General features: G+C 37.3%; 1 protein-coding gene across 4 annotated transcripts in view; it reads left to right on the plus strand.

The window, feature by feature from the left end:
* Positions 1-1,546: 1,546 nt before the first annotated feature.
* PAM (peptidylglycine alpha-amidating monooxygenase) overlaps positions 1,547-22,159 on the plus strand; it is an 81,899-nt gene continuing 61,286 nt past the window's right edge. For all 4 annotated transcript variants that reach the window (XM_009891661.1, XM_009891662.1, XM_009891664.1 and 1 more), the window contains exons 1-4: positions 1,547-1,638; positions 2,779-2,899; positions 11,822-11,879; positions 18,471-18,558. In XM_009891661.1, coding sequence (XP_009889963.1) covers positions 1,547-1,638; positions 2,779-2,899; positions 11,822-11,879; positions 18,471-18,558 — 359 coding nt within the window. The remainder of the gene's footprint in view (positions 1,639-2,778; positions 2,900-11,821; positions 11,880-18,470; positions 18,559-22,159) is intronic.

The following is a 22,159-nucleotide window of genomic DNA, read 5'->3' on the forward strand; positions in this document are numbered from 1 at the left end:
TAGCTGATAAACCACAGGCAAGTGGCTAGCATGGCGTCTTAGTTTATGCATATGCAATTTTGTTTCATAAGAAGCCTTTTCGGTACATGTGCCCTGAGATGGAAGTGATTTGTCGTAAACCAGATGAATTTTAATTGTGTTTCATGTCAGAATCCTTCTTTTCTATTTCATCCTTTTGGTAGTATTTTGACTATGTCTTCCAGGGGCTGGAAGGCAGTTTGTTTGGGGTGTTTTTTCCCTCTTAATATTTATCCTAAAAGAATTAATACATAATACATTTTAAGGATTTTGACTTTCATTATGACTTGAAATTTTTGCTTCTGCCAGAGTTGGAATGTTCAATAAAAATACTAGTATATGTCTTCAGTAACACACAGGTGTGATTTTCTAGCATACTTATAACAAAACTTTAAATTTTGAAATTAAAACGTATCAACTAAAATGGGGAAGTAAGAACATTTAAAGTAAGGAGGAGAGTGATGGTTGACGCTGATACAACCTCAGTATATGAAAGGGTAAAAAACTATTCAACTAATATAAAGCAGTCTGATATGAATAGTTCTTCTTGCAGTATTTCCAAAAATAATTTGTAATTATCAGTTTTCTGAAATAGATATTAAAAGTAACTAAAGTACATGAGAAGCAGTTACCTTAATGACATAATGGTGTATTACAAGGTGTATTAAAAGTAAAATCTTGTCCCAGCCTGGAATATGTGCAGAAACATTTAGTGATAGTTGATAAAATTCACAAACCTTGATTCTTGCTATGTCAGTGTTTGGCTTTTTTTTGCTGCTTGTGGAACACAGACTAGTGTTTGTAGGTGTGAAATACTCCGTGCTTTGCCTTTTGCGTATTGAGTGTTCTTTTGTGTGTCTTCCTATCATGTAAAAAGTGTTTGAGAGTGCGTTTTGTATATCAGTATGAAATATGTCAGTTTCTGACCCTGTATGGATGGGAGGGGAGGAAAAGGCGGAATCAACAGACTTGGTGCAATCTTCACTGGGTTGGGCTAAAGCTTGCGAAAGAACTTACTAATGTATTAAAATGCCTCAACAGGGATTTGCTGAGAACTAATGCTGTAATGTGTTAGTCATCCTTTATCTGCTTCTATTTTTACAGGTTCTGAAGGATGACTGACGCTGGTTTCTGTGATGCCACTTGGAGTCTCTGGCACTGTGGATTGATAAGTAACATGCAGATTTAACTGCACAACCCAGGGAGAAAGCATCAGGAGTGCTACTCCTTTTCAGCTCCTTAAGTGGACAGAAGTACAGTGTCATCTATCTGCAAGGGAAGATTCTTCAGCAGATTTTTACAGCTAATAATAAAGACAACATAGCATCATCCACCTTCCTGATTTACAGCGCATCACCTTCCAAGACAGATGGTCTGTCAGACGCTGGAGGATGCCTGCAGAGCACATAATAATGAAGTAGTGAATTGATGCTGCTGCTGCTGCCGCCTAATTGTGAGGATCACAGCGGACAGAACTGCACTACCCTTCTTCTGCTCACTTAATCAGGCCAGAAACAGCAGGGTGGACATGGCTGGCCTCGTTAACAACCTGCTAATACTGTTTCTTGTTTTTCAAAACATCTGTTTGGGTTTCAGAAGCCCACTTTCTGTCTTCAAGAGGTGGGTTATGCAGGAAGATCCTTCTGTATTGAATGCATGCAGTCACTTATGATACTATGGATGTACAAAAAAGCACGTCCTAGATAAAAATGTGCATGGTATTTGTTTGGTTTTGCTCACTTGCTCTGAATTTTCTTTCTGCAATTTTGAAATGGCACTGTTGTCATATTGAAGACTTGTTTTATCCAAAGATTGCTCTATCAAATGTGAGTTTAGGATGATAAAAATAACAATTAATAGAACTTTTTACATAACGCCACAGGTGTATTTGAGACTACATGGGGAGTAAATATATTGCAGCCACTCAAGTTAGCATGCAGTATAAAATAATGTAGTAATGAGAAAGCATCAAATAGCTTAAAACTGGGAAATCCTGGGAAATTTGGGGAGGTGTTGAATGCAGAATTGCATAGGTAAACTCTAATGTGGTGTGGACAAGAGAAGTAGCCTCTTAGCTCTCAAAAAAAAGTGTTTTAGTGTCTTTGAGGTATATTGGCACTGTAGTTACCGTGTCGCTTCTATGTTTATATATATGAATATGCATATCCGAAATTTCTATCGATGTTGCATCATGTCTTACCATTTAGTTCCTTAGTGATTTTTTTTACAATTTTTTTATACATTGCATTCAACACAGACTGATATTTATGTGAAGTTGTAAAACTTACCATTTTACTTTGCTACTTATAATAGTTGCCATAAATGTCACGGTGTTGAATTAAAAATTTCCCCTTTATACATTATTTAAATTTAATCTGTACTGAATTTTACATTAGGTATACAGTCTTTAAAAATAAACAACGAACCATTGTGAATGATCAACAGTACTTTACATTTTCTAGTGAATTAATTTTCTGTCTGTACATCCATGTACCTCAGATAGTCATTTAGATGAGATGACAGGTTACGTTTTCAGCTGATGTTTTGCAAACTAGTCTGTCCGATTGCTTAGAGGAACTACTTCACTAAGTACTTGATAAGTAGGATGTTTTCCTCAGCTCATGAAGGAGTGAAATTTCCAGATCACTCCTGGAGCTACTCAGCATTGTCAAACTTCTTTACTAGTTCTGAAGACCCTTCTTTTTAGAAAGACATAACAAAGATCAATATTTTTAAAAATCTTTCATCCTTCTTTTTAAGGTATAAAGATACTACCAGATCTCTTTCCAGTGAATGCCTTGGAAGTGACCAGCCAGTGATTTCACTCGGTCTGTCAGATTTTGCATTGGACATTCGCATGCCTGGGGTGATGCCTAAGCAGGTGAGAGAAATGCTGTTTTTCTTTTTGCCACATACTTATTTTTTTTTTTATAAGCTAGGAAAATAAAGCCTTGCATACACATTCACATAAAATGAACAAAAAACAGGGTAATTTTTATAGATGTACGTATGTCCAGAGAAAAGTAGGAAACAGAAGAGTAATCTCAAATGAGAGAAAATCTTTTCATCTGATTAATTTTATTTGTAAAATGTTAGTTTCATAAATTGAGTTCCTGAAGTTTATTAAAACACGTAATATGAGTTTTATTAAAGTTAAATATTTCCAAAAGTATTGGTAAGGTACACATTTCTTTAGAATTGTGGTTTACACCAAATCTCAGGTGATGCCTCAGTGAATTTAGTTAAATTGAACATTGCTGCAACTTTGGCAAGCTGAGAGAAAACAACCAAGAAGCATTTTGTAAGGGTGTAATACTTTTGACCCAGTATTTTAAATGCTTAAAATACTCCAGGGAAGCTACTATAAAGTTATAATGGTATACTCTTTCAGGTTTTAAGTTGCTTATCTTCTACTGAGCCAAGTGAGTAAAAATGAAGACAATAATTAAGTTTTTTAATATTAACATTAGCATTTTTAAGAATCACATAAAAGTCCAAGATTCTAATGTAATTTTCACATGTCATTTCATTAAGCAAGATAAACAATGATTAATGGTTGGGGTTTTTTGCAGCCAAGCTACGCAGGAAATTATGTATGTCATTAAAAGACCCTGCATCTCTTTTAGAGGGCTGCAGGTACTTGGAAAGAGCAGGATGTTGTGCTGCAGTAGATGATGACTCATTGTTGCAGATAGCACTTTCAAAAAATACTGAAGGGAAAATGAGGTTTTCGGTTATTGGGGAGCACCCCTCTGGAACATGTAATTTTGAGCAGGTGGTGTCATGCCAGTGAGTGCAAAACATAAATACAGTTTCTACTAGGTCTTATTTGTGTACAGTAAAATATTAAACTTCTCTTTCAGAAAGAGTGAAAAGTACTCTGTTCATCCAGATGCACATTTGTAGTTATGTTTTATTGATTTTACCTGAGGAGCCATTAGTTGAAGAGCTAGGAAACACGCATGAAGGTGTCAGTCACTTCAGGTTCCTATTAAAAAAAAAAAAAGAAAACCAAAACCCAACAACAAAAGGCTGTGACAGTTAATAGAGATGACATAAGGCTTTTCACATTCATGTGTACCTGTAGCCAACCGCCTTTATGTACACATTGAACTGAAATGCTATGATCTAGTATAAATTTGGGGAAAGGACAGGGGAAGGCAGCAACAGAAAGCAACTTACCAAGTTAAGTCTTAAAAAGATAAGTGAAAATAATCAAGAACTAGCCTTATATACTTCTAAGTCTAGCTTTTATTTTCTTCTCTATCTCACCTGCCCTTATCCTCATTTCCCTTCCTCTGTCCACAGTGCCCCCCACTAACTGTACAGGAAACTTGGTTCCCATTTAGACAAGTTAAACACTGATATACTTGGCAAGAAGCAATAGCAGAAAAGACAATCTTAGTTTTCTTGCAGTTCACAAAAGGTGATAACTAACAGCTCCATCGTTCTAGTGCCATTAGTTCATTTTTGTGGCAGAAAGAATGTGGAAGGGAAGAATCGCCTTTAGAGAGAAAATTCTTCAGTAGTGGCTTCCTTCTAGCTTGCTATCTCTTCATGTACCTCTTGGCCCCAGTTATGGGCAGATGTATTTAACAACCATGGATCTGCTGTGAGTTCAGGTTGTCTGTACTGATGTTTATATAAGAGCGTAAGTTGGGAGTTAGACTTAGTGATCCTTATGGATCCCTTCCAACTCGAGATACAGGTTCCTGCTTCCAGAGTCCGTCTGCAAGTTTATTTCCATTCACAAAAGATGCAAAAATAAACAAAAGAGCAAGAGGACAAGTGCAATGGCTAAAATGCTTTATTAAGAGGTTTCTGGAGGTGTATCACTATTTTGGTTATGACTAATAAGCTGATAATAAGTGTGGTGAGGCACTGGAACAGGTTGTCCAGGGAAGGTGTGGATGCCCCATCCCTGGAAGTGTTCAAGGCCACCTTAGCTGGGGCTTTCAGCAACCTGATCTAGTGGGAGGTGTCCCTGCCCATGGCACGGGGGTTGGAACTAGATGATCTTTAAGGTCCCTTACAACCTAAACTCATCTGTGATTCTTTGATTCTATGATAATTCCAGTTCCTGAGTTTCCAGGCGTAACAATTTATGTGGGAAAGGTGGGGAAAAAAAAAAACCAAAAACAATGAGGAGGAACAGAAATTAGTGGAGGAGATGTGAATGAGTTAAATTCTAGAGAACAGAAGAGTATCTTTAGAGCAACACCAGTATGTTCTGTGCTACTTCTTCTTTGTCATGCATTTTTTGTGAAAAGAAAATTATGTTTAAACTGGATTGTTATGAATTCTGAATTCAGTGTTTGGCCACAGGTTAGTACTTTCAGAAGACTTCACAAACTGCATTCTTCTGGCCTCTTTCTGTGTTGGTGGTATGCACACATCAGTCGTATTTCTTACTGAGAGTCACAGCTAGTTAACGGAAAGATGTCTAATGGAACTAACCAGTTCTTTTGTTTACAATTTATGGAACTAACCAGTTCTTTGTTTACAATTTATGATCAGTGTAACTTGCAGTAGACATACAATCAGAAGATTAATGTAACGTAAGAGTTGTTCTGGAAGGGCTGAAGTCATTGGTTGTTTAGTCAAAAATATCTCCAAGCTCAAAAAAGAAGGGGAACTTCTTAAATGGTACTGCTGCTGAGATGAGTTCTTCCACGGCATTACTGTAGGCAATTGTGTTTAATTTTGTTTTCTCAGGTCCTTGATACTTCAGCTTCCCAGGTAATTCTTGTTGAAAGCTGATACTGAAAAATAATTTCTCTGGATTCCAAGAAGTTTAACTGTCTGCATGCATTCCCTGAAACTGAGATGATTTTTTGGTACTACCACTAAGATTGTGCCTAGATTATGTTCATTCACAGTGTTGTTTTGGAATGATTACTGTAGGAATCATTGAATTCTCTTAGTGTAGGGGCATACAGCTACCATACAGCTTAAACTCTGTAAAATATTTACCCAGTTCACAGAGGAGATACGTACATGTTTCCAAAGAAGAGGAGAAGGGAAAAAAAACTCCAAATGATTTTGTATCATCTGCTTAGGTAGCACCTTATAGTGGTGGAGGTGTTATAATTCTTGGGGGAATGATTTGGAAGTGGCTGGAGCCAAGTTTAACATCTGTCCTTGTACTGGTAGGTTAGTTGCATAAAATTCAATTAATGTGTGTCTTGGGCTGTCAAGGCTGTGGGAAAGGTTGCCAAAAGCCTTGCATTTTTTTCCAATGAGTTACTAGACTTGTAGTAACTTTGGGGGTTTGGGGCAATGTGGTGGTGGTGTGGTGTGTGTGCCTTACAGCTGGAGCTGCCTCGTGGGTGGATCAGTGAGAACGGACCCCTCACACAGCTTAGGAGTGCACTAACTGTGTGAATCTGCCCGTTGTGCGTTCTTTCTGCACAAGGACCAAACACGAACATTCACGTGAAACTGTTCCAAGTGCCCTTTATGAACAGGGTCACTGAAGTGTATATTCAAGCAATACAAATCTGGAAATCAATGAGGTGGAATATTTCTCCAGCTCAGTTAGTAAATGTGGTTTACATTCGTTGGTGCTTTTGAACAGTACCACCTCTCATAAGTAGAGGAAACAATATCTGTGGTACTTAAATATTTTTTTCTTAATAATTATTCCAATTACACAGTAGGGAAAAAATCAACTAATATGTCATGTGAAGAGTAATTTTGGTGTACTGCTGAAGGGTGCAGGACATCTAAGAGCTGTGGAGAGGAATACTGAAGGGCTTTTTCAGTTCTGATGGGAAAATTCTGTAATTGTTCTTTGTACTTCAGGTAATTATAAGAAAATTATCCCTCTGCACAGTAAATTAGTAGTATGTTAGGACTTATTATTTAAACAGGAAGCAGTATGTTCTGTCTTCCAATAAGGGGTGGGATTGGCTCATTTTGAAAACTCTAAATTTCAGATACAAACCCCAATATTGTTAAGCAAATTGAAGGCTATTTTGTGAAAGCATTATTAAGAATGTAAAGGAAATGTGTTTACTCTGCTGGTAACACAGTTTTGCTGCTGTGAACACCTGTGTTTGCTACAAATCAAATAAGAAATAATGATAAAAAATTACAGTGCAATCAAAACTGTATCTCAGGTAATTTTCTTCATAAATAACAGTTTGTCTGGGTTTTTTAATTAATTGCTGCTATGTTTGAGGCTGAACAAACTTTTCATTGGTAAATTAATTTTGCTACAGCATTGGCTGAGTTCTTAAATGTACACTTGAAACTTCATAATTATTGTTAAAGGCAAAAGTGGTTTTTTTTGAAACTGCCTATCTTGAGCTTCTGCCAGTACATCAGTGACTTGTAATACTTGCGTATTCAGTTTTGAAACTTTAGTTTGTCAGTTTGAAGTCTTTGGTTAAAGTTTTTCTTCTAATCCGGTTTGCTTGGGTATACCATACTAGATAAAAAATACATAAAACGAGAAGGAAGTCGGATCATTCGGATACCCAGAAATTACTGGCACCTCTTTCTTTGCTATTGCTATGACAATCAAGTTGCAATCTTGACCTAAGATCCCTCAAGACTTGCTCTGACTCTGGAGAAAGTTGTATGAATGACTTGGTTATTACTTAGGGTAGAATTCCACAAAAAGTAGAATTTAGTTACTTATATGAATCTGGATCCTGGCACAGTCACTGTCGATAGCAGAGATTCATAAGAAGTGATGTAATTATTAGTCAGTAATGGCCCTTATTAATAACACAGATGCCTCCTTTAAAGAAAAAAGGGAGGGTGCAGGAGATGGGAGGGAAAAATGTGGGGCTTTTCCCTTGCCCCTCCCCAGTATGCCTTCAAAAGGCAGCTTGTTGCACTTTGAAAGTTCTATTTGTCTCATCTTTTCACTTTTTTTGGAAACATCTGAATTGACAGGGTTGTGCATAGTGGAGCAGTCTCACTCCCCCTGACACACACCCGACTCCCTGCTTGTTTCTTACACAAGTTGAAGTCTACATAATAATTTTCGTCTGAAGATGGATCAGATGTGCACCCTCATACTCACAGACCCGCTTATGGGGAGGTAGAGAAAACAGGGCAGGATTACTGTGAATTCTGCAATGTGCCTTTTCTAATGCTTTGGTGTCAGGATGTTCCTGCTCTTCTTGTATTTGAAGTCTGGAACATTGACAATTGGAGATAAGTGACCAGAATCTGTTTGTGGGATCCAATAGCTGTTTTTTCATTTGCTCGTTTTACCTTATTAGCTAAATACAACCTGGCTTGTACGTCAGAAGCAAAATTAAAAACCCTAGTGACTATGCCAGGACCAGTTTTCTTACCGGTAATGGTAAAGACTTCAGAATGACCATACTGATTGACCATGTTATCCATTTGGCCAAGCAACCTCTTCTCTTACTATACCTAATAGGAGTTATTTACGGAAAGACCATAAGAGGTAGAACAGGAGAGTAATAATACAAAAACTAGAACATATCCTCTATGTTTACAATAATAATGAGAGGTTGCTGGCTTGGAGTTTCAGTCCAGACTATGATATTTAATAGACAGTGATACTTCTTTGTGTCGTGAATTTGTCAAATTTTAACCCATAGATAATCTTGGAATTAAGATTTTTTTGGTTTTTTTCAAACATCCTTCTTTCATCTTAAGAAGTGATTGGAAGCATTTGTGGAAAGGGTTGTATTTAGGGTAGTTTTGTGGGTTTGTTTCCAGATTTCTCTGCTCTTGAAAAATACATTTTGATAGAGATAGAGAGGAGATTGTTTTGTAAAAAAAATCATGTAACTAGTAGGATGGATGAAACTGCACTGTGAGTAGTATGGAATTTTAACAATTCAATGTTTTGCCTGTACTGGTCATCTATAGGCTTGTCATGTTAGAGTAACTGCTGGCCAAGATCTCTTGTTAATGAAATGGAGTTGCTTCAGATTACTTTGGAGGATGATCTGAAGATGACTATTGGAAGGCAATGCAAACAATAACAAACAGATGGAAAGTAAAAAAACTTGGAAAATTCCCTTTCTTCTCCCTGCCCCCCTGCCCCTTTCTTCTCCAAAGCGGTGGGTCTTGTTAATTTTGTTTGTTTGTTTGTTTTTTCTCTTAAAAATACTTGCTCTTTTTAAGGATTAAAATCCAAAAGGCACATCAGATTACCTAAGAGCATGTCTCTAAACTATACAATGTAGAGTATGTAGAGTATTGAAGAGAGATGACAAAGAACATGGAAGAAAAATGTTTAACTGGGACAGTTGCTACTTATAGATGTATTATAACACTGAGTCAGAGAAGCACAACTGAGTTCTGCAACAGCTCAGAGAAATGAGTAGAATAACACCATTTTAGTACATCTGTAATTTCCAGTTAACAGTCTTTGATTAAAAAGAGAAAGAGCCAAACATATTAGTACACCTAGACTTCTAATAATCTTTGTAGATGTTGTGACACGTTACAAAATCTCAGCTATTGCGTCAGTGATAAGTCCTAATACTCTGTTCATAACTAATTTAATTCTTAATTGGGTAAAGTATGCTGTCAAAAAAAACCATGACATCCATATTTTTAGTCCACAGTGTTTCTAAATTCAATTGGTATTTAAAGACAAAGAATCTACTGTTTATTTCTACTACAATGGCATTGCTGCCATTGACTTTCAGAGTTTGGGTATAAGATTCTAAATGAACGGTGTTTAAAAAAAAAAAACAAACTACTGCTGAACTTCAGTTAAGTAGAAATGGTAGAATATTTCCTTTTCTATTTCTAGAAGGCTTCAGTGTGTTCATTCTATAAATGCATATAGCTAGCGTACACAAAGGCACTCACATCGGTTGTATCAGCTGACCTCTGTTCATCTATCCTGTCTTCTATCAAGATCACCAAAAATGGTTTCTTATCTGTGTACATCACTGCTTTGTGTAATCATGTATTGTTATCACCATTGTACTTGTCCTTCCTTCTCAGTTTCATTTAAATGTTTACACCTATTTGCAGTGTCTTCTTTTAAAGTAGGTTTGAAGTTTTTCATAGCAAGAATTCTGTCTTCATCTGTTTAGTACAGTTCTTATGAAAGTCCTGTCAGATTTTGAGTTCATGGGTGTAGTGAAGTTCCAGTAGTGGACATCTTTCCTTTCTTAAACATCCTTACAAGCTAAAAAAAATATGTTTAGAATAGTTAACAGTGTAGCTGTCAACCTAATAGCCACATTGCTGACTTTATAGCCTAATCTCTGTTACTTGGAAATAAACTATTGCAATGAATTTATTTCTTACAATACTAATCTAGATATCCTACACCATCTTTGGCCAAATATCTCAGTAAAGCAGGTGATGTTCTTTCTGGATGGTGCTTTTGTAAGACCTGCCCTCCATCTAACTGATGAAGATGAGACTGACTTCATTTTTTTGTTTGTGTACTTCACATGCATTGTGCGGTTCCAATGATTTACTGACTGGGTTTTTTTGATGTACAAAGTAAGAGCCTTCCTTTCAGTAAGATTGCCATATTTAGGTTTTACTGTTCTCAAGGTCTTTGTTGTATATTGCAAGTACTTTCATAGTTATCCAAAGTGCTTGCAGATGGAAAACCTGGATTTTGTTTGTGGGCATTGCTCCGAGTTTACTGTGTTTACATTTTAATTGGTTTGTATTTTAATCACAAAGTACACCGAGTGCTTACATGCTGAGCATGTTAAACTCAAACCGAAAATCTTTTAGGCAACAAAGGCAACTATAGCATCATGCAGAGGTCATTCCTGATAAGTAAGTTTTCTGCCCAGAGTGCCCATTACACTTTATCTTGTGTAGATTGTTCGTCCAATTGCTCCAGGAAAATGTCAGTCCGTTACAGTGCTCAAGCAAGAAAATCACATATCGAATTGTTTCTTTTTTAATTCATTCTGTTCTCTCTTTTTTTTTTTTTTTTGTTTTAAAGGACATGTGCTGTTAGTTAGAATGCCTGGGGAAGAATATTTTCATTGATCATAATAGAATTAGGTGCATGAATCAAATACAAATTTATTTCTGTGATTGCTGCTACAATGGCACAGTGTTTTTACACTTTGTGGACCAGTTACATAAATATTGGAATAGAGTGAAATACCGCTGTAAGTAGAAATCTATTTAGCTGTGAAGTTATAGAGTCATAGAGTTTTTCAAATTGGAAGGGACCCATAAGGATTTTTGAGTCCAACTCCCTGCTCCGTGTAGGACTGCCTAAAACTAAGCCATATGACTAAGAGTGTTGTCTGGACATTCCTTGAACTCTGACAGGCTTGGTGCCATGACCACTTCCCTGGGGAGCCTGTTCCAGTGACCAACCACTGAAGTGAAGAACCTTTTGCTAATGTCCAATTTGAACTTCCTCTGACACAGCTTCATTCCATTTCCCCACATCCTATCGCTGGTCACCAGAGAGAGGAGATCAGCACCTCCCCTTCCACTCAAGTGCCGTTGATTCTTAGATTATAGTAAGTTTATAGATGCTGAGAAAAGTAGTGCATACCAAGAACACAATGAATCAGAAACGCAGTAATTCTTTTCACTTTAAGTAGCACACTCGTTGATTCATGCTGTTTATTTGGACATTGAGAGGGTTCAAATTTTTTTCCGGCAGGGAGGGGGGCAGTGTTTGTGAACCACTGCAATTAAATTCACTGCTAAGGCTTATAAATATATAAATTTTTTTTATTAATTTGTTCAGGGTTCTCACAGTCATCTTCAGAAAGTGTAGAGAATTGTGATGCTTTGTTTCTATTCTTTTAATTCTAAATATTCCCAATTTAAAAGTCATTTCTGTTCTTTTGTCTTCTAATAGTCTGATACCTACCTCTGCATGTCCGTACCCCTGCCGGTGGATGATGAAGCCTATGTAGGTGAGTATTGGTTGACTGGAAGAACCTAAGCAAGCCATTTTGAAGAACCTCAGCATGTTCTTCTTTTTCTTTGACTCATATTGACTTAATCTTTGGTTGTCAGAGTTTCCAAAATGCATTCATCATGGCTAATGTGGAAACAAACTAGAGCGAGCTACTTAGAGTCAAGATAACAAACTGTATCTGGAGAGATTCATGAGTAATAGTGGTTAAAGAGCTGCATGCAGATGCCTCTGGCAGTCAGTACCAAACAGTCCCATTTGTAAAGTATTGGCTTTCTGTCTCTGGCCGGATACTTAATTCTGCTCCACTGAGCAGACTGTTTATTTACCTGCTGGTACAGGCTGTAAATCCTTTGCACTTACAGTCAGTGTTGGCTGCAGTAAAATTTTACTTATCTGGGGGGAAAAAAAAAAACAAAACTAACCAAACCCTCTCCACTGTTTGGGTTTTTTTTAATGTCATGGCATGAATAAGATGGCAGACAAATAGAAGGAAATACTGTGTACAAATAGGGTACAAATGCTGAGATTATATAGATCAGCAAAACACCACCATCTGTTTGGAAAGTCTTTGAGGTGCTTTTAATTTTATTTTGCCTTGCTTGTGAACATGCAGTTGTTCAGGTAGACAGAAGGCTTGTTGGTTTGGCTGAAGATAGTTTCGCTATTGGAATATGCCATAAGCTGAGATAAAAGAAAACAATGAGAAGTTAAAATGTCTATATTTTCCTTCCTTTAGTCTTCTGCACTTACAATAAATATGGTGGGAACCCTGCATAGTTTTTGTTGACTATTGTAAGACCATTGTTCCATGGGGATTTCTTTGTGGAAATCCTTCAGAAATGGAATATTGTGTTTAGATTTTCATGTTGTATTATAGTAACTAAAAAAATAGATTAGATTTTCTTCAGTGCTTTCTCTCTGTATTTGTTTTGTAAAGAAGTCAGAACCTGACCTCACATTTTGGCTGTGAGTTTGACCCCAGAAAGAAAAATGAGCATGAAAGGGAGTGAGTGTTCATTCTCTGATAAACTATACTTGCTGTGCAGTGTGTGCAATGAACTCTTTTGCTTTAAAGTGATTCATAGAAAGGCATACTACTAACCTGCTGCTTAAGCAATTTTTATTTAGTGCTTCACTGAGTTGCAAAATTGCATAGTTCAATTCTTTATTAGATTGCTGCACATTTAGTTCTGTCATTTGGTGTTTACATGTGTTAAAGCCATATAAACTTTTTTCAGTTGTGGATATGTTTAAAAGGACCTACTAAAAGAATTTGCTTAAAAGTGGTATTTATGCAAAGTCCCAATGTGAATCATGTAAGGCAAACCATTTTTTTCTCTGAAGACTTAGAAGCTTCTAGGTTTTAGGTGTTGACATGTTCTTCACCATATTTTTATAGGATTTGGTCACCTTTCCAGTGATTGCTGTGCTTGAGTACATGCATTACAAAGCAGAATCAGGTCTGGACACAGAAACCATTCTAGTTGTCAGGTGGAGCTTTGAAGACCAAGAGGAACCTGATGAGCAAATTTAAAAAAAAAAAAAAAAATGTTCTGTGAACCGAAAGTTTTCCTGTGAAAGCATTGCTTACAACCTCCTATATGTGGATGCCTTGAAAATAAAACAAAATTGTTTGCCTTTTTTTTTCCTCTTTGGTCCCTTCCACCAAAATGGAGAGGCCAATCTTAAGCATGTGATCAGTTGCATCTAGCTTCAGTAAAGTCACTGGAAAGTGTTTTCAGTGGAAAAGACTTGTCAGATTGAAGTCTTCACAATCAACAGAAGTTAAGTAACCATTGGAAATAGCAGATTCAAACATATCCAATTGTAACGACGAAAAGAATGCAAACTGACCTGTCTTAGCAAACTAAATCGTCTCAGGAAAGAGATTTTTATAAAAGGTTACATCATCTAAGAAATGAGATGCTTAATGGAGTTTTTCCTTAAATACTTCTTGATACCGTTAAGTGTTGTGAAGCTAACTATTAACTTACTTACATGCCTGTACTTTGTGTTGCTTAAATAAGCATAGAAGATTGACACACAGAGAATGAAATACTTCTTTTTAAAAGGATAGTGTCTACATTTTTATGGTTTAAGCAGAAACTGCCTTCATTGCATTGCCAATAAATGGTGTAATTAACTTTCGTTAATTGCTATTTTACTTTATGATAAAAGTGTCTAAAAACTAACATATGAACTGTCACTATGGGTTGCTGTTTGGTGATATATTGAGAAGACAGTGTGTATTCTGAAGAGCTTCAACACGAGGAGGTGTGAATACAGAGAATTGAAACAATAACCTGGGTTTCTGAGACAGCACAATGGTAAAGCTGAGACTGGAACCTACGTGTTCTACTTCCAGTTCAATTTATTTGCAGACGACGCTGCCAAGTAAATGCTTTCTCTATTCTATGTGTTCTTTTCCTTTAAAAGGATGCTGTTATGACCAAGTGTCCTTATGCTTTGACCAAGAATCACTTGTTTATTCCTTTTTTACTCTGCTTTTGTATTTTTACCCCTTTTTCTTCCCTTCTCCAAGACAGAGTGGAAGAAAAGATTCTGTTTACAGAACCTGCAGCAGGATAGTTTGTTGTATATTGGTGAAGTACAGGGGCCTTGGAAGAGAGAACTTCTTTTTTAGTGTTGTATGCAGGCAGTACTACATTTGTTAGTAAGTAGAAAATATTTTCAGTATTTTTTATTAGAATTGTGTTTGAGGAGTTTGAATTCAGACTTCAGCTTTGCTATTCCCCTAAAGATTTAAAACCAGTAGACAGTTGTGCTTGCACGGGGACAATGGGTATAACTTCATACTGCAAAGCTGGAAGGATACTGTGCCAGAATTTACCAACTTGTTCAGAGTCAGTTCTCAGACATTATCAAAGAAGGAACTGATCAAACTTACTTATGAAATGTTACCAACTAGAGGGAGGAGTAGAGCAAGTTTTGCCTTTTGTCTTTTTCAGGTATGCATCTGTGTATTTTTGCAGATGCTGTTAGTTTTCTGTATGATATTCTTTAGCGGAAGGTCAGACTGTCAAGGCTGATACTTCTGTTTGAACCAGTTGTTCTTCTGTCCCAAAGGGCTGTAAATGCTGACAGATTGGGGTGGGGGGAGTTTTTGTTTGTGCGGTGGGTTGGTTTACGTTTATGTTAATGTTAGGAATATACCTTTTGCTCCTGTGAAATTAAATGGTTGTGAGATTAATATGAAAAAGGCATTAATGAGTGAGATTAATATGTAATTTTTCAAGAAAGTATTATTCCAGTTACATTTAAAAAACATATTGCAGTTTTCTTCTTCTGCCTCATGTTTGATTAATGTTTGTGAATAAGTTGCCAAGCCAGAAACGGGATTGAGTCTTTAATGGTGCAGGCATTGATAAAAATCAGTTTTTAACTACTGAGCTGTAGTGATAGCTAAAGGATGCTCTACAGACAGTCATAAGAATTTAGTCTGACAACAGGCCACTCAGCCAAGAAATTTGACTGTCATCTTCACCTCCTTGCATGCATTCACATGGGTGACCAGTAAATAAATGTGTCTTTTTCTTACTGACTCATGGTAAGTCCCTATCTGTCAGATTGTGCTGTAGAAATGAGATGGAGCCTATTATGTTCAGCAACACAAACTGAAATAATGAGATGATATATTACTTTTCATCCATACATGACTCTGAGATGCGTTGTGTTTGTTTACTCTAGTATGGCATATATAAACTTCCCTATTGCCAAGTAATGATGACTTCACTGTATTGAAGGCCTCTAATGTCTCCCTAATCTGTCAAACTGTAGACGCTGATATGTTGATACATTTCTTTAAAGTTAATTCCATTATGAAGAATACAGCAAATTTTTTTTTTAAAGGATATCAACTCTGTATCATTGAATTGTTATTTATAAAGATGAACTTCTTAGAAATGATTTTTTTTTTATTACATAGCTTAACTAGACACTGTTAAGATTAAACTGTTGTCATGTTCTCTTCATTCCTGTTTCTCCTGGAGTTCAGAATTCAAAGTAGTACTTGGTCAGGAAAGTATGTCAGGGTATTCAGATTTAGTGTGTGTATATATATATATATATATGTCAAAACTGTTACTGTTATTTTATTAATATTTTTGTAGCACTTCTCCATGCATAAAAAATACTTAACTATTGAGTAATCTTCAGTTCATTATTGTAAAATGTGGAGGCTGTCACCTAGGAATATAAGCCTTTTGTTTGATATTTCTTAAGCTTTCGGTAGTGACCAGTACTGCATTTGGCTTGAATCTCATGCTAATCTGTATGGTTTTTACAACATAGGAATTTTTAATTGGCTTTTTTTTGACTCTCTGTTTGGAAAGGTACAAGCTTGGGTGTGCTGCTAAGAAAATAGCTATACAGGAACAGAGTAACTGACTGTACAAAGCTCTCAAGCTCATAGGCAGACTGAGAGGTTTTTCAGCTCTTTCTTCAGAAGCAATGATGAGATATGTGAGCTAAAATAGTGTATGCAAGTGGCTCACGCAGAAATCTGATTTTGCTTGGTAAACTGTGGTGCACTATTTTCTATTAGTAAGAGTAGTATTTAGTAAGCTATTTGTAATAATTTTTATAATAGTGCTTAAAGGTCCCATCCATGCACTAGAATGTTATTGTAATGGGCACTGTGTGGGGGAATAAAACAATTCCTGACACATTCATTATAGTAAATACACAAGATGTGAGAGAGGTAGAGAAGTAAAAAGAACAGTGAGACAGTATTACCCAGCTGGGCAGGTGATGGCTTTAGCAGGCAAGATGCCTAATCTTTAATTTTACCTTAATCAAAAGCTGTCTCTCTAGGTGTTACTTACAGTATGTTATGTACAGGTATCACGTTTGGCAATAATGTTCATTAAATTTCACGTCTGTGAACTGCTTATAAACTCCTTCAGAAATTTAATCTCTCACTTAAATTGGTAACAGCAGCTTAAAACACCTGGACACCTGAAAACTAAGGTGGGAAGTCCACATAGAATGACATTGTCTGTCCCATGTGAGATTTAACCATATTGTTACTAATAAAAACATCAAAACGAAAGGTCTTTCTGTAATGCAGATTAGGTTTTTAGGTATGAAATTAGCAGAATTTGCTAGTAGGAAAAAAACAGATGTTAGGTAGTCTTTAGACTTAATCATGCTGGCAAGTTTAGCCCTTCTAAATTCATATGTGGTACTCAAGGTACCTTCCCAGGGCATGTGGGTGCATCTCTTCCTTCCCAAGCAAAGCCCTCAGCTCTGGCGTGATCATTTCCTTACAACCTGACTGCATGCCATACATCTTCAAGCTAGAATTTGACTTGGATGCCTTAGCTCTTGGCTGGTTTTCCTCACTTTTCACAACAGACCTCAGCTCCAAAAATAGAGATAGAAACTATTTGATTAGGTTTTTTTCCCCTCGTGAAACTGGGACATCATCATTCACTTCAGGAACCCTCCCTCAACTGCACCTTAAAATACTGAGTTCAGAGTGCATGTAAGTCCGCAAACTTCAGGTGCAGAATAGTGTTTCAGTGATTTGCACCTTCACCATCTGCCCATGTTAGGACTCTTACAAAAGCTAAAAGATGCTTACTTGAAGGCTCCTTGGTGTCTATGTACATGTAAGGGCACAAGTGACTCAGTTTTGGAATTTCTACTGTGGGATAAGGTTAAAAACCCTCAAACATCCTTCTCTGTCTCACGTGAAGAAAAATTCCATTGCATTCCCTGCATCTGACATATCATTTCAGTAGTAATAAAGGAAGTTACACAATGTAGCTTGCTTTATTTCTAGAAATGCCATCATTGTACATTTATAGTCAGTATTATTACAGTATGATGTTGGTAACTTTTCTCCTATAATAAATGGGTTTGTGGCATGCGATAAAGAACAGACAGATAAAGAAGGTGCTGAACATTCACCTTCGTCTAAGTCTCTAATGATGAGAAATATTTGGGCAATGAGACTGTGTTGGCTTTAAAGAGATCTTGTTTTCCGTTCCAAAGGGTTTGGCATATTAGTGAGAATAAATCATAATCCCTCATTGGAATTGTTGTCCCAAGAAAGATGCAGCAAAAATGTAAACCGGGTGGAATACTGGAAGAAGATATCAGTAATGCATAAGATGTTAGTTGCTCTTAATTGTAACTTAGTGTTTGTTTGTATTTTTGGTGAAGTACAAAATAAGTAGAAAAATATTATTAAATTACAAGTGCAAATTTTGAAGCTGGATTGAAAAAAGACTGGTTACAATAAAACTTTCTGGTTTGGGATACATTGATATGTTTACTAAGTGTCATTTAACTTTTGGGGAAAAACACAGCAGTTTTGAGTGGGAACTTGGAATCTCTTTTTCTGAATGCCTAAGTGAGGTACAGTGTTTTACTTGGGAGACAGGCTGCTGAATGGAAATTTAAGTAAAGCTTGTAATTGGAATGCAAAGGTAAATAAATGAGTGGGGACATTCATGCCTTGTTTCTAGTATTACAGAGAAAAAATGGCACAAAATGCTCTTGCTTATGTAACATAGTGAGAGTAAGGACATCTTACTTGGTTTATTATTTTGTTTTTCAGTTGACTTTAAGCCTCATGCGAGCATGGACACTGTCCATCACATGTTACTCTTTGGGTGTAATGAACCATCCTCTACGGAAAATTACTGGTAAGAGTTGCAACTTGCTTTTGTTATTGTACCTAACTTTTCTTGTGTTAATTGTTTCCACATAAACCTTTTCCAGTGTCACAATTTCTTGGAAAAGTAGAAAAATTTGCAAGGAAAAAGAGATGTATAACGTTCCCAGTCTTTCCATGCTTGAAGTGTTTATCTTTTTTTAACTGACTGCTCTGTAAGGTGGAGAAAAGATCTGTTTTCTGATTCTTCCTGACTAATTGACTGTCTCTGAGGAGGAGACAGGAGCTATAGTGGGCAGGGTGCCATTGGATGCCAAGAAATCCAGATTTCTCTATAGTTGTCCCCTTTTATGTGTATGAAGAAGTATTGTACCAGGTGTCCAGAAAGAAACTGAGTGAAAGATAAGCTGAAGAAGAATCTCTCTGCAAAATGGTTTGGTAGTGGACTTACCCTTCAAAATGCCTAAGCAGTGAGGGCAGAAGGAAGTTCCCAGTGCTACAAAAACATGTGTGGGGAGCTGAAGTGAAGAGAATGTGAAGGTAGGTGGAAATTAATGGTCTGTCGAGTAATTTTGCAAGGTTTCTCCAGGTTTTCAAGAGAGAGCACATGAGGTAGTTTTGCTGACATTGCAAAGCTTGTATAGAATTGTAGAACTGTCTAGGTTGGAAGGGACCTTTAAGATCATTGAGTCCAACATTAACCTAACACTGCCGAAACCACCACTAAACCATGACCCTAAGCACCACGTCCACCTGTCCTTTAAATACCTCCAGGGATGGTGATTCAACCACTTCTCTAGGCAGCCTGTTACTTCCCTGAGCAGCCTGTTTACATGGTCAACATTTTTACATAGCCAGTTTTTATTCAATTAAGGCATACCAAATTGATTTTTTGCTTTATTGTAGTTTCTTCATCAGAATTCTGAGTAACATTAGTCAGAGGATTTGTGATCAGTTGCAAGAACATTAAAACATAGCAAGTCAAGAGCTATTTTGCATACCATCGTGGTGTGGGCTAGGTATATTATGGAAAATAGTCCTTTAGGAGCATTCAGAATGCAAGGACAAAATTCATTTCCCTGAAGCATGAAGTTTTATTGGGCCAGTTTTGAGTGTGGAGGAATGGGAGAGGGGAACGTACGTCATCCAGATAACGCTACTGGGATTAGCTGCCCTGTGGCCATAGCAGCACTGAGCTAACATCTGTGATGCCGTTCTGGCTTACTGGCTTTTCTGGTGACTCAATGCTCTTCCTGCAAATGCCTCTGGCCTTCTGAAAGGCTGTCTAATGGTGTGGGACCTGCACTGGCTCTGCAGAGTGACACACATTCACTGCAACATAGTAGAATCTTTATCTGAAGAAATGCTAAAGGGGTGCACAGGCATTTCTCCCTTCAAATACCCAGGCCTTCCCACAGAAATAAAGTGGGCTTCCAGGGCTTATTTGCTTAGGTTTTGCTCAGTGCACCAAAAAAAAGGTGTAGCTGCTTCTTTTCTTGATCATAATTTGCCCTGAAAACAGTTCAGCCAGTAGGACAAGAAGTCTTGCCTGAGCTGATAAACTGTGCTGAAATCAAAGTAGCATGCCTGAGCTGATTCATCAAAAGTTCAGATTCTCCATAGATAATCAAGAATACACTTGAATGATTTAAAAGAAAGTGCTGAATTATTCAGAACTCCTGACTCTCCTGGCAAGACAGGTCTCACGTTGCGTCAAACCTAACACTGAAATGAGCTCCCATGAATGAGATGGTTCAGACGTAGCCTTTATTTTGAGATCAGGCAGGGCAACTTTAAATAGTTATCTAATCTAAACAAATGTATAAGTGCAGGTCATAGATCACTAACCAGTATTTCCTCTGTTAGTCTAGCTGCTTCTCTTGGCAGGAGAGTATGGTTTTGGAAGCTTTTGACATCTATAGTTCAGTAAAGGTTGCAAAAGATGTCAAGACTGATTAAGGGAGAGTAGGAACCATATGAAAATTTATGTTTCTGATTGTGGTTTCTTACCATTGTCACTGCCCCAGAATGTTCTGTGCCATTCAGCTCGAGAACTAAAAATGATAATTTTTATTACTCAGTCACCACAATTGTCTTTTTTTTACAAGTCTTGGTTAGAATCAAGGAGTAGAGTATAATAGGCAAAGAAGTAAAAAAGTTCTTTGTTTTCCTAAACAATCCAAATATCCTAAAAGCACAGCCAAATACTGGTTTTGCTGACCTAGTGAAATATTTTGCTTTCAATCTAGGTAATCAGTCAAAACCCCAGTGCCATTAAAAAACACAGCTCCTGAGCTTACCCAAGATTGAGGAAAATGCATTTGGAAAGTCCATGAGAGTTTGCAGAAAACAAAGATCCAAGAAGCAGGCAGTAAGCTTTACTTCCATGCCCTCCCCTGCCCCCTTCACCCCCAAATTTGGACCACAGTCAAAATTAGGTTTTAGTACAATACTATATAGTATGCAGTTATAGCCCATTTTTAAGGTATTCTGTGCTACTCATTCTGCTCAGAATCTCATGGGGTTTTGCATGTGAAGAAGCTATAAATTTCAATGACTAGTTAATTTTTTTTGTTTGTAGACTTATACTTTCTACTAGTTTCCTGCTTTTAAATGTGTTCATTAGTTATCTTAATTCTTCTGTGTAATCTCCTCTAGTTTGGTTTTTTTTTCCTGAAAACAATGTTTCAAGATCAGTATTGATAGCTAAATGAGAGGGTTGACCATTTTTTAAGCATAATGAAATAACAATGTGAATATTTCGTCTTTCTCTCCTGCAGTCTTCCCCCTCCATCAGTCAGTGCCTCAGGAGGAAAGTTTGAAACAGCCTATGCAGGTTTTTTTACCTAGCTGTTGTGGTCCTAAAAAATACTGTAGTATAAATGAAGACTAGCTGGCCCAGCATGTGGTGGTGGTGAAGATGCAACTGTGCTGCTGGTTTCTGCTGTTTTTCCTCCTAACCAATCTTTTCAACACACTTCCAAACTGTACAGCTCAATACCTGGTTAGATCCCTGAAGTCTTTGGGTTTTTCAGACTGTCGCAATTGAAAGCTGCGCAGCTTTTACCTGCAGCTGTATGAGTCATTAAACATTTCATTTATCCTGAAATCAGTTTTGCTTGTCCATTGGGGCATGTTTGAAGGGGCAGATGACCCAACTAGTTACAAAGGTCTAGAAATAGGTTATGAGCAAAGTTAATGAAAAGGAAAAAGTGGCATATTCCTTTTTCTCTTGGTTGTCTGATGATTACAGCAATGCTTTCTGTCAGAAGAAAACACAGCAGCTATGTTAGCAAGCTAAGTATGTCAGTGAGAAAAGAGACTAGGGAAGAGGTAGGCCCTCTCTGGAAGGAAACGCAAGAGCTGATTCCCCAGGACAGAGACAGAGCTGAGATACTCAATGACTTTTTTGCCTCAGTCTTCACCGGCAAGGACTGCAGCCACACTGCCCATGATGCAGAATAGAAAGGCGGGGATTGAGAAAATGAAGAACCGCCCACTGTAGGAGAAGACCAGGTTCAAGACCATCTAAGGAACCTGAAGGTGCACAAGTCCATGGGACCTGATGAGATACATCCGCGGGTCCTGAGGGAACTGGCAGATGAAGTTGCTAAGCCACTAGCCATCATATT

Source organism: Charadrius vociferus, unplaced genomic scaffold (assembly GCF_000708025.1).
Source record: "Charadrius vociferus isolate BGI_N301 unplaced genomic scaffold, ASM70802v2 scaffold609, whole genome shotgun sequence".
NCBI classification, from domain to species: Eukaryota; Metazoa; Chordata; class Aves; order Charadriiformes; family Charadriidae; genus Charadrius; species Charadrius vociferus.